Here is a 12,750-nt window from a genome sequence, read left to right as displayed (position 1 = left end):
CCCCCCACGTAGTCTTAACTTGATGTCATAATACTCTTAATGTAATGTAATACGGCAGTTCTGCAAATACTGTGTAAATTTTATTGGAGAAATAAACTACACAAGACCGCTTAAAATATATCTAGCAGTTTTATTGTCATTGTTACCTTTTATCTTTTGTTCATTAGATGGTAGCATAAGCTAATGCGTGAACTTAATCATGAATATTTATTTCTTCCCCTTTCTTTTATCCACAGAAACAAACTATTTCCTGAGTCTACAGTTAGGAATATTATGTATCAGATTCTGCAAGGGCTTGCATTTATCCATAAGCATGGTAGGTTATGTTTTAGCTGTAAACATTTTGAATTAGAGTAAGATAGTGTCTGTGTAATTTTTTTAATGAGTACACTAACAATTACATTACTAACTTTGATAAAAGGAGTGATCAAAAGTATGGCACTATATGAGAGATTCAGATTACTGAAAATATCCATATTTTATAGTTGCCTGATATTTTAGTCTGGAGGTTTGCTCAGTTCCTTTTCTGTAGATTTCTACTGTCTCAGACTGGCAGCTGGCCACTTTCTAAAACTCATCTGATGTTAATGGGCACATTTCTTGATAGATTTAGAGGTCCCCTGAGACTGAGAATAAAGGAAAAATTACTCCTTTTTTCAAGGTACACACAGATACCTGAATAAAACACACACTGTCTGTAAGATACACTTAAAGTCATAAAGTGTGAGTGACAAACAGCTTTCATTGCATGGCCTTCCAACTGATTTTTACATGATAAAATGATAAAAGCTAAAGCTGGTGTACCAGCCAGTAGTAACAAGACCCACTTAACTAATTTAAAAAATTATTTATTTTAATGTTAACTTCCTCACCATGTTTTGCTGCTCCCTGCAATTCTGCCTGCTATATACACTGTAGTGTACGTTGCTGGTCAGCTCTTGGGGTTATCAGAGGAGAACTAACATCAGTGGCCAAAGTCCTGGAAGTGAAAGGCTTGTAGGACCAGCATTTCAGTTCACTTGAAGAACACATTTAACTTTGTTTTGCAAAACATTTTCAAGCTAATGACTTTACTCTCTATCCTAATGGGGCTTGGATACTCTCTTGGAAACCAAACTAGAAATCCCAGTCTGTTCCAGTGAGATACAAAATACTGAAGAACAGAAGAATAATATGGTTTATTTGCAAAAATCTAAGCTGCCTTTTCTTAATAAATTGTCAAATGGATCACAGCCTTTCGAAATACCTTTTCCTGCTGTTGAACTTAATATAGGTATAAAGAATGAACAATTTTGTGTCAAAACTAACTGTCTTGCTCACTGACCTGCTACACGTTAGACTGATATTTCTCTCAAGATGTTGCAAATCTGTAGTTAAAAAGATCTGGAAGTTCACGGCAAGCCTGACAAGATGGTCTTGATGGTCTTGTGGCCCACAGTGTAAGGCTGGGTGTCCCAAGATTCTCTCTGCAACAGTTTTGGAAAAATCACGTGAACTTTTTTTCCATCTCTTTATTTCTCTGTTCTGCACCTGTATGGCGTAGAAATGCTTGTCAAGTAAACTTCTTATGTTCTTTGTCCATCCAAACTCTGAGTATCTTTTCATATTTGAATACACAACCGGTTGCTCTTTTTACAAGTTTGCCAAGAAATAAATTGCCTCAAAAGCATTCTGTTGGTACATTGCATGTCTGTGCAGCAAAATACAGAAATGATTCTACTAAATGCTAAAAACAACCTTGATTACTCTGTCTGGTACCTTCCATAAAGAGGCAATAGTTCAAGCTGGCACCAGAACATGTACTTAATACCTTTAAGAAGGGCATAATCTGCTGGTTGGTAGAAATCTACAGCACTGTGTCTTCAATGCAGTCATGCATTAGTCTAACAAACTAAAGTTAACAGGATATACTGGGCAATGTAGACACATGCTATCTGAATGTTTATTCTGTTCTCTGTGGGAGCATATTCAAGGCCATGCAAAAAACGAAGCATGTTGGAAGGTCTCTGAAAAGGAGGTCATAGAGCTCTAGTAAGGTACTACAAAGGGAGCTGTATATAGGAAACAGTGGTCTCAGATGCCTGCAAGAAAGAAGCATAACGACAAGTTTTCCAGACTAAGGTTGGAAGCAAATTTCAGAGACAGTAGTCAGTAATGTTCTAGCCTTCTTCTCTCATTTGTATTGAAAGAGCTTTTGTCCAATGCTCATTTGTGATCAAGTTTTGCTGAATGCAGAGAGCACTAAAAAAATACACTGAGATCCTCTGTCTGATAGGGCAATGAGTAACTGAGTGCTTGCAGATTATTATGTTCTCAGATTTTAAAAGTTTCAAAGTGCAAAAAAATTACCTCATATTTTAGTTTGTATTCTGCTTAAAAGAACTTTTGAAGTAATTTTTTCGATGTCTTCATTGCACAGTTTCCAACACCGTTAGAATGAAACTAACATTAAAATGGTGTAAATTTTTTTATGTAAATTTTTTTCAAGTGTCACTTGAAAGGGAGCTGTCTGACTGAATGCTCTGAATTGTTATAAGGTAGTCAACTTGTGCATACTGTTCTTCACAGTCTGACTGAACAATCATTATACTGACTAGCTCTGTTGATCACTTAAGACTTTGAACTCTGTGTTGTGCTATTCAAGCTTCAGCAATAAGAACTAAAGCAAAACAATCCAGGTGGAAAATAAAGGCTATAGCTGGGGGTGGCATTGCAATGCACATCAATATTTCATTTGAATTTTAGGGTTCTTTCACAGAGACTTGAAACCTGAAAACCTCCTTTGCATGGGACCAGAACTCGTGAAAATAGCAGACTTTGGCTTAGCCCGAGAAATCCGATCTAGACCTCCTTACACTGATTATGTATCCACAAGATGGTAAGTGCTAGTATTCGCATACATTGTGTGAAACTTACAGTCAAGCCTTTGAAGAAGTATTAAATTTGTGCTGCATGTAATACCACTTTTGATGCCTCCTATTTATGAAACTTTTATTTAAGCTTGGCATAATTCGAAAAGCTACAGTTAGTGTAAGACAGTTTACAGATGGCAGCCGCACAGGAACAAAGAGGGAGCCTGATAAGGCAGGTGGGACATGCTGGGGTTGCTGCATGTCAGAAAGGCATAAGAGAGCTTACAAGAGCTTATGTAGGTTTTAATTCTTCATTCTAGAAAAAAAATGAAGTCTTATGTATAGGATGGGAGAGGATAGGAGCTTTTTAAGGGATGTTCGCTCTTAACAGCAAAGAATGAATAGCTGAATGGTTTCATGTATGCCTGTTTGAATCATGTTGATTGCTGGGATTTGTTTTTTCTTGTTTTCCTCTCTTTTTACAGGTACAGGGCTCCTGAAGTCCTTCTGAGATCCACCAGCTATAGTTCTCCAATAGATATTTGGGCTGTTGGTTGTATAATGGCAGAAGTTTACACACTGAGGCCTCTCTTCCCAGGCGCCAGTGAAATTGATACTATATTCAAAATTTGCCAAGTCTTGGGGACACCAAAGAAGGTAGCTAAAGTGACGTTCCACACTGCAGTAATACTAGAGGTGTTCTACAATACAGAATGGTACAATAGCAGTAAGCATAAAAATAATCAATTTTCACTCTTACTGCTGTTGTATGGTATTGATCGCTGATATAGTAAACTAAATTAAAACTTATTTTCTGTGAAATAAGCATTATATAATTATGCTATAAAACCTGACATTTAGAGCAGGAGAAATAGACCCCTGAACGGCAAAGAAAGTCATTAGACTGTGATTTCATTAGGCAGATATTTCATTTTCTCTTGCATATTGTGTATAAATCTATGGTTTAAGGGACTAGAATTTAGAATCATGGCAAGACTCCTATCTCCTGATTCAATTTGTGCCTTTGACTTGGATGTAAAGCAAGACTTAGCTCTCACCAGAGGCTTGAGGTGAAAATTTCTAGTGAAATTTTTAATATAGCCTAGAGTAAGCTGGAGACAGTCTGTTACTGATAGAGGAATATATGCTAGTGTACTTAGGCACTATGATGTTTTACAGCTGAACTTTCTTTGTGATTGGAAATCTCATTCTTCCAGAATGACTGGCCTGAAGGCTACCAACTTTCAGCCTCCATGAACTTTCGCTGGCCTCAGTGTGTACCTAACAACCTAAAAACCCTCGTACCTAATGCTAGCAGTGAAGCGGTGCAGCTCATGAGAGACATGCTGCAGTGGGACCCCAAAAAGCGGCCAACAGCTAGTCAGGTTTGGGTTTGTCTTCTTTTCTCACATCTGCATACAATGCTTCCTTTCACTGCAAGACACCTTTTATAGCCAGTCATTTAACGGTTGCTCAGGGGTACAGTTCTAACAAGGAAGAAGAGCAGAAGCCAAGAACAATTTGCCGGACAAAGGGGAGTAATTAAAAGAGAGTAATCAATCTTGTGCATGCAACATCAACTGCATGGGGTGTGTGCTCAATGATCAAATGTGTGACTGCATTGTGTATATGTACACCTGAATTACGTGTAGTGCAGTCACTGTAAATAGCAGCAGAGTGAAGGTAGGATGTATGGCTGAAGGCTGTAATGCTGCTCTTTCATTGCTATTGATACGTGCCACAGAATCACAGAATCATTGAGGTTGAGAGTGGCCTCTGGAGGTCATCTGGTGCAAGCCCCCTGCCCTAGGCAACATGTGCCAGTGTTCTGTCACCCTCACAGTAAAAAGGCGTTTCCTGATGTTCAGAGTGAACCTGCTGTGTTTTGGTTTGTGCCCATTGCCTGTTTTCCTGTCAGTGGGCACCACTGAAAAGAGCCTGGCTCCGTCCTCTTTGCACCTTCCCTTTGGGTGTTTGCGTACTTTGATAAAAACCTTAGCTTCTCCAGGCTGAACAGTCCCAGCTCTCTTAGTGTTTCCTCATAGGAGAAATGCTCCGGTCCTTTAATCATCTTCGCGGCCCTTCACTGGACTCTCTCCATTATGTCCATCTCTCTCTTCTGCTGGGGAGCCCCAAACTGGACATAGCACTCCAGGTGTGGCCTCACCAGTGCAAAGCAGAGGGGAAGGGTCACTGCCCTTGACCTGCTGGCAGCACTCCTGCTCATGCAGCCCAGGATACCATTAGCCTTATTTACAGCAAGGGCATATTGGTAGCTCATGTTTAGCTTGGCGTCTACCAAGTCCTTATCTGCAAAACTGCTTTCCAGGTGGTTGACCCCAGCATGTACTGGTGCATGGGGTTGTTCCTTCCCGTGTACAGGACTTGATATTTCCCTTTGCTAAACTTGAGGTTCCTGTCAGCCCGTTTCTCCAGCCTGTCCAGGTCCCTCTGAATGGCAGCATGACCCTCTGGCGTATCAGCCACTCCTTCCAGTTTTGTGTGGAGGTGTTGAACAGTATTTGTCCCAATATTGACCTCTGGGGTACACCGATACCTACTGGCCGCCAGCCAGACTTTGTTCCACTGATCGCCACCCTCTGGGCCTGGCCATTCAGCCAGCTTTCAGTCCACCTCACTGTCTGCTCATCCAGCCCAGTGTTGCCTGGATAAAGCTAGCTTATGCAAGGCAATTTGCAAGCCAGTTTCAGCTCAGTTGCACTGTAGATATGTCCCAACATCCTGTACGTAAGCATAGCCCAAGTGGTCCAGCTGATGTTGATGGTAGCCACTGATTGCAGAGATCAGTACTGTCGTGGTTCAAATCTGACTTCATATCAATAGGACCATAGCTGAACCTTTGTGATTATATCAGACCTTCAGTACAAATTGTAATAAAAAGCTTTAAAGCAGTTAAAAAGTAAAATAGGTGAAGAACTCTCAAAGGTAATGAAAAGCAGAAAATACTAACTATAACTTGGTGTTAAGAGCCATTAAAAAACGTTTTACAGTAAGGTACAAATATGGTGAGGAATCTGAGCAGTGAGAGGTCTTTGGGAAGGGAAGATGAGTATACCTGAAACAGCAAGATGGGCAGAGATGAATCACATTTACTGACAACTCCTTAATTACTTATAAGACAGAATAAAGATACTTCTACCAACATATCTTCCAAAAAAGAGAGGCTAATTTTCATAAGGGTTATCTTTCACTTGATTCAGTCTTGGAACTGGAGAATGGAATGGCTGGGATGTCTCTGGGGTCATTCAAGTCTTGATGGCCGAATCTGTGATGACAGGTGTGCATGTGTTTGCACATGCACATGCATACACACACATGAAGAGACAGCACATAAGGAAATGTGCTAAATGCCATATACCTGGTTAAGTATCTTTACTTCTGCAGAACCTTTTCCTTTTGTGCAAGTCCACAGAGGATTTGATAACTCGGTATCTGTTCAAACTTTTCTACTATTGTGGCATTATTCTGAAGTGGATTGTGCTCACTAGAATCTAGTGCTGAGAGATGGGTCTTCTGCTGTTTCCCACCCCAGATAAAAGGAAATTAAATTTGTACCGTCACATAGGGCTGGAGTAAGTTAAAAACTTTGGTGCCTTAAGTTGGATCCTAACATCTTCATTATGTTTTAGGCACTTCGATATCCCTACTTCCAGGTTGGGCATGCCCTGGGCGTTCAGGAGCTGGGGAAACAAAAGGAACTGCATAATAAATCGTCTCTGCATATTAAGCCTGTCCCTCCAGCACAACCGCCTCCGAAACCTCACACCCGCATTTCGTCAAGGCCTTTTCAACAAAGCCAGTCTTCTCAGCACTTGGTGTACCCGTATAAGACGGACAACTCTGGGGCTGAGCATAGTAACTACTTACAGGAGGACAAGTCTAACCAGGTTCTTCTGCCTGCAATTCACAATAAGGTTCCTCAGCAGGTAAAGGTCCATCTAGCATAAGATACACTTTGTGGTATACCACTGCCTGATTTTCCCTTAATTGTGTTTGTTTTTCTTGTTCTCTTTCAAGGTTCTTGTACTTTACTGAAAGGACAGGAATTGCGAATAAAGAATAGTTACAACTTTCTGCTAGAAACTGGAAGTTACTCTATTGAAATCTAAATCCAATTGCTATAAAACAAGCCAGTCAATTTCTCATTTGAAAGCCATTTTATGCTTCCCTTTGTTGTAAAGCACCACTTAAAGGATGACACTGTGAATTCATACGAGTAAAAAAGATGTACAGTGGTCAGAATATTAATGGAATTGATGCCAGAGAGAAAAGTATTAAGCTAAATAGTATTGAAATGAGGGGGATGGGGCTATTGCCTTCATCCATTTAAGGCATCCAGTTTATGTGACTGAGAATAATACTGCCTTTGGGCTTCTATACTGGCCATGGAAAACAAGAGAGTCTTCTTTCAGCATAAGAACCTACCATTTCTGTTGATTGTACAAGGAGACTGGATTCATAAGATAGATGATGAGAGCAGACAGTGCGAATTCTGCTGCTAAGAGATCAGTCTTAAGTAGGGTCTGTATTGGCCATATACAGAGTAGCACAAGGTTGAAATGTGCTGATGAGCTTAAATGGCTGAAGAGACACAAATTTGTACCTGTGCTGTCCTGCAAGAAAAATAGATTGTATAAATGTCTGGGCACAGGCTTGTGGAAACCTGAATGTGCGTGCAGTTTGTACTCCCAAGATGGGTCAAGAAATAAAAACTGAGTGTGAGGTAATTGTTTGGGAGGTGTATAGTGAAATATAAATAGAATTGGAATTGAGACCTAAGAAATCTATTCTTCTGTCAGGGCAAGATACTTTATTACAGGATGAAATGCAGAAGATATGTAATAATGTCTACAGGCTACAGATTGTGTTAGCATGTTTAATGAAAGATTAGGATTCTGTTATTACAGCTCTGCTACCACTATTACTCTTTGAGGCAGGGAAAAGAAGTCCTCTTTGTTCTGTCACCTGGTTTATGGTATAAGCGCATGGTTTTGTTTCTTTCCAATCTTTATAACAGAAAACATCTACTGGGACTGAGCATATAAATGGTGAACTTAAGCAAAAAACTAGGCGAAGATGGGGACATCTTGCTAGAACAGTGAAGAGTTCTGAAGACTGGGATGACTTGGAAGACCTTGATTTCAGCTCTTCTGTCACGAGGATGGACTTGAAAAACAAGAAAAGGCAGGGTGATGAAACTCTTTGTAGGTAAGTTGGTTTCTTTTATGTCCACGTGCTATTTGGTCTTACTTCCTTAGGCTTTGCCTCTTTTTTCATAATGTTGCTCTTTATGCTTTCTGTGGATCTAGAAACATATATCCAGGCGGGTAAAGGACATGCAGCTTGTCTCTCTCCTGCTTTGCCTTGGCTGCTTGTTGAATGCTGACCTTCGAATTGCAACACGTTTTTTGATGCACAGTGCATACAATTCCGTGTTCATTTTTCCCCACTGAAAATGATGCTTAGCTTAAGTCTTCCCAAGTTAATCATTGAATATGTACTTTCTATTTCACAAATGAACCATTTTGACATATTCCACACATATAAACTGTTTTGGGTGACTCTAAGCTACAGTTTCCATGGATCATACACAGTAGAGAAAAACTTACTGATTTATAAAAACTTTAAAAGCAATATATAAGGGAACTAGAAGCGCAGATCTGATTTTCAGGGGCACTATGGCTTCAGGCTGAAAATATTCACTGTTGTCTGTGTGTTTATGCTGTAGCAAATGCAGCGTGAGGAAATGATTCCTGGAGATGGGATGGAGATGAGAAGGCCAACTGTGGATAAACATACGCTGTAAGAATTGGACTAAGTGTGGCAATTTTTGGTTTATAGATTTGAAAGCATTTTGGACCTGAAGCCTTCGGATGCTGTAGGCTCTGGCAGCAGTGCACCTTCCCATGCGACCTTTCCCCGGCAGGACACTCCCACATTGCGAGTTTCTGCAGCAAAGCAACACTACTTGAGACATTCTAGGTATCTGCCTGGTTAGTAAAAAATACTTCCTTGTTTTTCTTCCTGTAATTCCAACAGCAGTATGAAATAGCCATTGGTACATTAGGCTTTATCCTTTGAGCTTGTGGAGTGGGGCTACTGCTTAAAGAAAATGAGGAGAGCAAGAGCTTTGCTAATGTAGATGGCCATGATACAAACTGCATTCTAGCAGTCTAGCAACTGAGATGAACCCTGCTTACAAGAAGGGGACAGGATTGTTGGTGGTACTTCCTCCTGCTGGATACTCTCTTATACCTTAAAGTGTGTTAGAAAATGTCTGTTGATGTGCCAAGCTATTCACTGTTTCCCTGAGAAGGGTAAGACTGGTCTTCTAGGCTGGAAAAGAAAGTCTCCTATGTTTACCTCATGAGTATATAATACCATGAACAACAGAAGCTAACTAATAGTGGGAATTTACTTTGCTGTAGCTTGGAGTTAAATAGAATGCAAATCCATGTCTCTGTAGAGGAACTGCATGCTTGTCTTCATGTTAACCTCTGCTATGCTGAGACCAGCACTGGGGCAGGATGAAGTACAGGAAGCGGACAGCATGTCTGCCTGTATTTAAAATGACCTGAGTATAAATGTATCCCGTTTCATAATTTGTGTTTACAAAGGCAGTGTTAGGTGTTCATTCACTTGTAGTACTAATACTTCAAAATTAAATAAGTAAACTAGAAGGTATTGTGATGGTAAACTCAGTCTTTTTTCCTGAAACAATTAATTGCAATGACTTTCAAATTGGATCACTTAAGTAGAGTTTTGGTAGCTAAAAGTTGTGTTACTAGAGGAGGTTGTAAAACACATTGATCCCAAGCCTGCTTTTGCTTTACCATAAATTGTGAGCACATCCTTGCATGTTAGGTACCCTGCTTAAATATGTGATGTTTATTAAATACAAATAATATGTGACATATGAACAAACTTTACTGCAAACTGTTTGAACAATCTGTGGTTTCAGTAGATACACCAAAGAAGGGTACAGTACTATGAGAAATGTAATCTACCATTATTTACTCTCAGGTTATCTGGTCACTGTTAGGCTAAAGGCTGTAAAATGCCATGTTTGATATGAAGCATAGATTTCATTTACGTTGCAAGGTTCACCTTCTGTGACTTGAGAATATTTGCGGCCTTGATGTCAGGATCCTGTTCCTTGACTTAAGCAGCCACTGATGCTAGTGGAATTACTTACACTATTATCTTTGAGGATTAGGGCCTATGACTAGTCATAGCATTGCCATATGAGAGGATGGGAAGTAACCCAGAGGCAGCTTAAATGCAAAAAGGTTTTGGTTTAGTTCATTGAACTGGACATTTGCTCTAAGATTGTACATCACATGGAATGAATGCAAGCCTGTGTAACAACAGAGATTTCAGGGCAGTAATTTCTGCATTTTTGCAATAGGAATAAGCACAAGGAATAGCATAGTCTCCACTTCCAACAAAGAGTCTGTTCCGTCTAATCCCTGGCCCAGTTCTGGTTTGCCTGGAAAAGCTTCCGCTTTGGGAGGAAGTATTAACAGGATGAATTCAGGTAAGAAGCTGTGCTTAACACTCTGAGAAAAGATAATGGGTGATGTCTCTGCAATTCCAGACAGCTGTATTTTGGGATCACCCATTTCTAATACATTGTCAGCTCCGAAGATATTTGCTACCATGTCTGTTCTGTCTGTCAAAATCAGTTATGAGCACTGTTCCTTGGATTTGGAGACTACCTTAAACTGAAACCTAGTAATTTCTTCTAATGAATCCCCAAAAGTCTGGTTTGAAGTACCATGTGCATAGAAGGTTGGACAGCTTAGGTCTGTTCAACCTGAAATACTTCATCTTGCCTTCAGTTTCCCTCATCAGTTTTTCTAAGTCATATTTTCAGGTTTACAAATTATTTTAGCCCAGCTGGTGCATAAATGACTGTCTGGAAGCTGGTCTAAATTGAACTAGCTGTACACACCATTTTTCTCTCTCGTTATGTGAATAAAGCAAATAAAATCTATCATCATGTCTTTTAAGTGATGCTGTTTAAAATAGTGAAATAATTGTAGCTTTAAAAAATTCAGACAAAAAGCAAAACTCTTCAATTTTTCTTCTTCAGGTTTTTGGGGCATTTGGTATTTCAGGTATTTAATCCCTATTATTTGATTTGAAGTAATTAATTTGTAGATTTTTACATTAGATTTTACCAGATATACTTAAACATGTTGATGTTTCTAGATTGTATCTATGTATTTCCTCTCTAAATCTTTCTTGGCTTCAGGTTTTCATGTGTTGTTACAGTTTTGCAGTGCGGTACTTGTTTTGCATATGTTGTTATGAAAACATTTGATTGAGAAAATTTCTGTTGAATTTTGGCCCAAAGAAACATTTTTGGCCTTTAGAAATTCTGGTTTAAAAAATAAAAAACTTAAAATTTTGGATGTAATTTCATCAGAAAATTGTTCTTTAAAGATTCAAGGTGGGAGGATGTTGTAAGTGGCTAAACTACATGAGAACCTTTATGTATGTAGCATATGTCTCCTTCCTGGCTCTTCTACAAGTTTTTGCTGCTTTTGTAGCTGCATAGGATATCATTAGATTTTTCCCTTTTTTACTTACTATCATAATTTCCCACAATATGCTTTGCCACTGCTCTGCTGCTCTAGTACATTACAGCATATGTGCGATGGATCTGATCTGTGCATGTTAATTTGTTTAGAGTCCATCTGTGCTATGACTCTAGACTGTTTTATTTATAACTATTTTTGTTCCAATTTCTACGGCTGATCCAGGTCAGTCAGATCTGTTCCTGCTCATCTTAGGGACAAGTTTTGTAGGTGACTTTCCAAATTTGGAACATGAATCTGTCCCAATTTATGAAGTTGTACTCTTAACTGGCTTCAGTAGGAGCTTTGTGTAGCACCAGAGTCCCAGTCTCACTGCACAGAAATCAAGAGTGAGTATATTCATAGGACCCAGCTGCTGAAAGTTAAACGAAATAATTCCAACTGAAATGCTAAGTTTTGAAAGCTTTGAGAAACCTTGAAAAAGCTGAGATGTCAGAAGGGCAATTTCTGCTTCTTTCTAAGAGTACAATTTGTACCTGTTTTCTATTCCTGATGCTGGCAGTCTCCTGAATGCAGCTATGTGTAGGATCTGTGGATTTCTAGTGTCTTCAGTGAAGTTCTTGTTTTCATCAGTCCGTGATCAGGCTTGATCTTGAATATGACCCATCAGTGCACACCTCTGTCATCTGTTGATAATGTGGGAGATCCATTGTGTTAAGCTCAAGTGTTGCTTGCCATTTCTTTCAGGGCCCGTAGGATCAAGCGGTCTAACTAGTGGTTATATCCCTTCATTTCTGAAGAAGGAAGTAGGCTCTGCTGGGCAGAGGGTTCAGTTAGCACCAGTTGTGGATCCATCTTCTAGTAAGTATCAAATTCTATTAAAAAAGGAGGCTTATTTCCTGAAGAAATAAGGATCTGGACCTGCATCCAGTTGCTGTTCTATGTGGACAGCTACTCACTGAACCTTTATCTCATGGCATTTTCTTTTGTCCCTTAGATTATGCTTCTCTGAAGTCAGTAAGACCCCATCTTGGACGGCCATCGTTCAATTCACCTACAAAAAGCACACCAAGGTTAATGCCTCTCCCACCACCAGCTCAGCCGATCCACGGGCATGTTGACTGGTCTGCAAAGTATGGTGCTCACCGGTGACGTGTGGAAATACTCTCTAAACCAGTGCGTGTTTCCCATGAAATGGTGGCTCACATCAGACAGTTTCATACTGCTTTATATACCTGTAAATTTAAAAGAAACAGATCTTCTATGAACGAGACGTTTTGAAGGGGTTTTTTACTTTCATTTGTATTACTTTGAATGCAATCCTGTACCTTTTT

General features: G+C 39.6%; 1 protein-coding gene across 7 annotated transcripts in view; it reads left to right on the top strand.

The window, feature by feature from the left end:
* Window positions 1–12,750, top strand: part of ICK (intestinal cell (MAK-like) kinase) — a 24,023-nt gene extending 11,273 nt beyond the window's left edge. For all 7 annotated transcript variants that reach the window (XM_010561086.1, XM_010561088.1, XM_010561085.1 and 4 more), the window contains 10 exons: window positions 237–316; window positions 2,746–2,878; window positions 3,338–3,509; window positions 4,070–4,237; window positions 6,503–6,799; window positions 7,891–8,081; window positions 8,715–8,866; window positions 10,282–10,410; window positions 12,164–12,277; window positions 12,414–12,750. In XM_010561086.1, the coding sequence (XP_010559388.1) occupies window positions 237–316; window positions 2,746–2,878; window positions 3,338–3,509; window positions 4,070–4,237; window positions 6,503–6,799; window positions 7,891–8,081; window positions 8,715–8,866; window positions 10,282–10,410; window positions 12,164–12,277; window positions 12,414–12,568 (1,591 nt within the window). In that variant the 3' untranslated portion in view covers window positions 12,569–12,750. The remainder of the gene's footprint in view (window positions 1–236; window positions 317–2,745; window positions 2,879–3,337; window positions 3,510–4,069; window positions 4,238–6,502; window positions 6,800–7,890; window positions 8,082–8,714; window positions 8,867–10,281; window positions 10,411–12,163; window positions 12,278–12,413) is intronic.

The sequence above is a fragment of the Haliaeetus leucocephalus genome, unplaced genomic scaffold, assembly GCF_000737465.1.
Source record: "Haliaeetus leucocephalus isolate CR32 unplaced genomic scaffold, Haliaeetus_leucocephalus-4.0 Scaffold141, whole genome shotgun sequence".
Classification (NCBI taxonomy): Eukaryota; Metazoa; Chordata; class Aves; order Accipitriformes; family Accipitridae; genus Haliaeetus; species Haliaeetus leucocephalus.
This window is presented reverse-complemented; position numbering and strand designations above follow the sequence as displayed.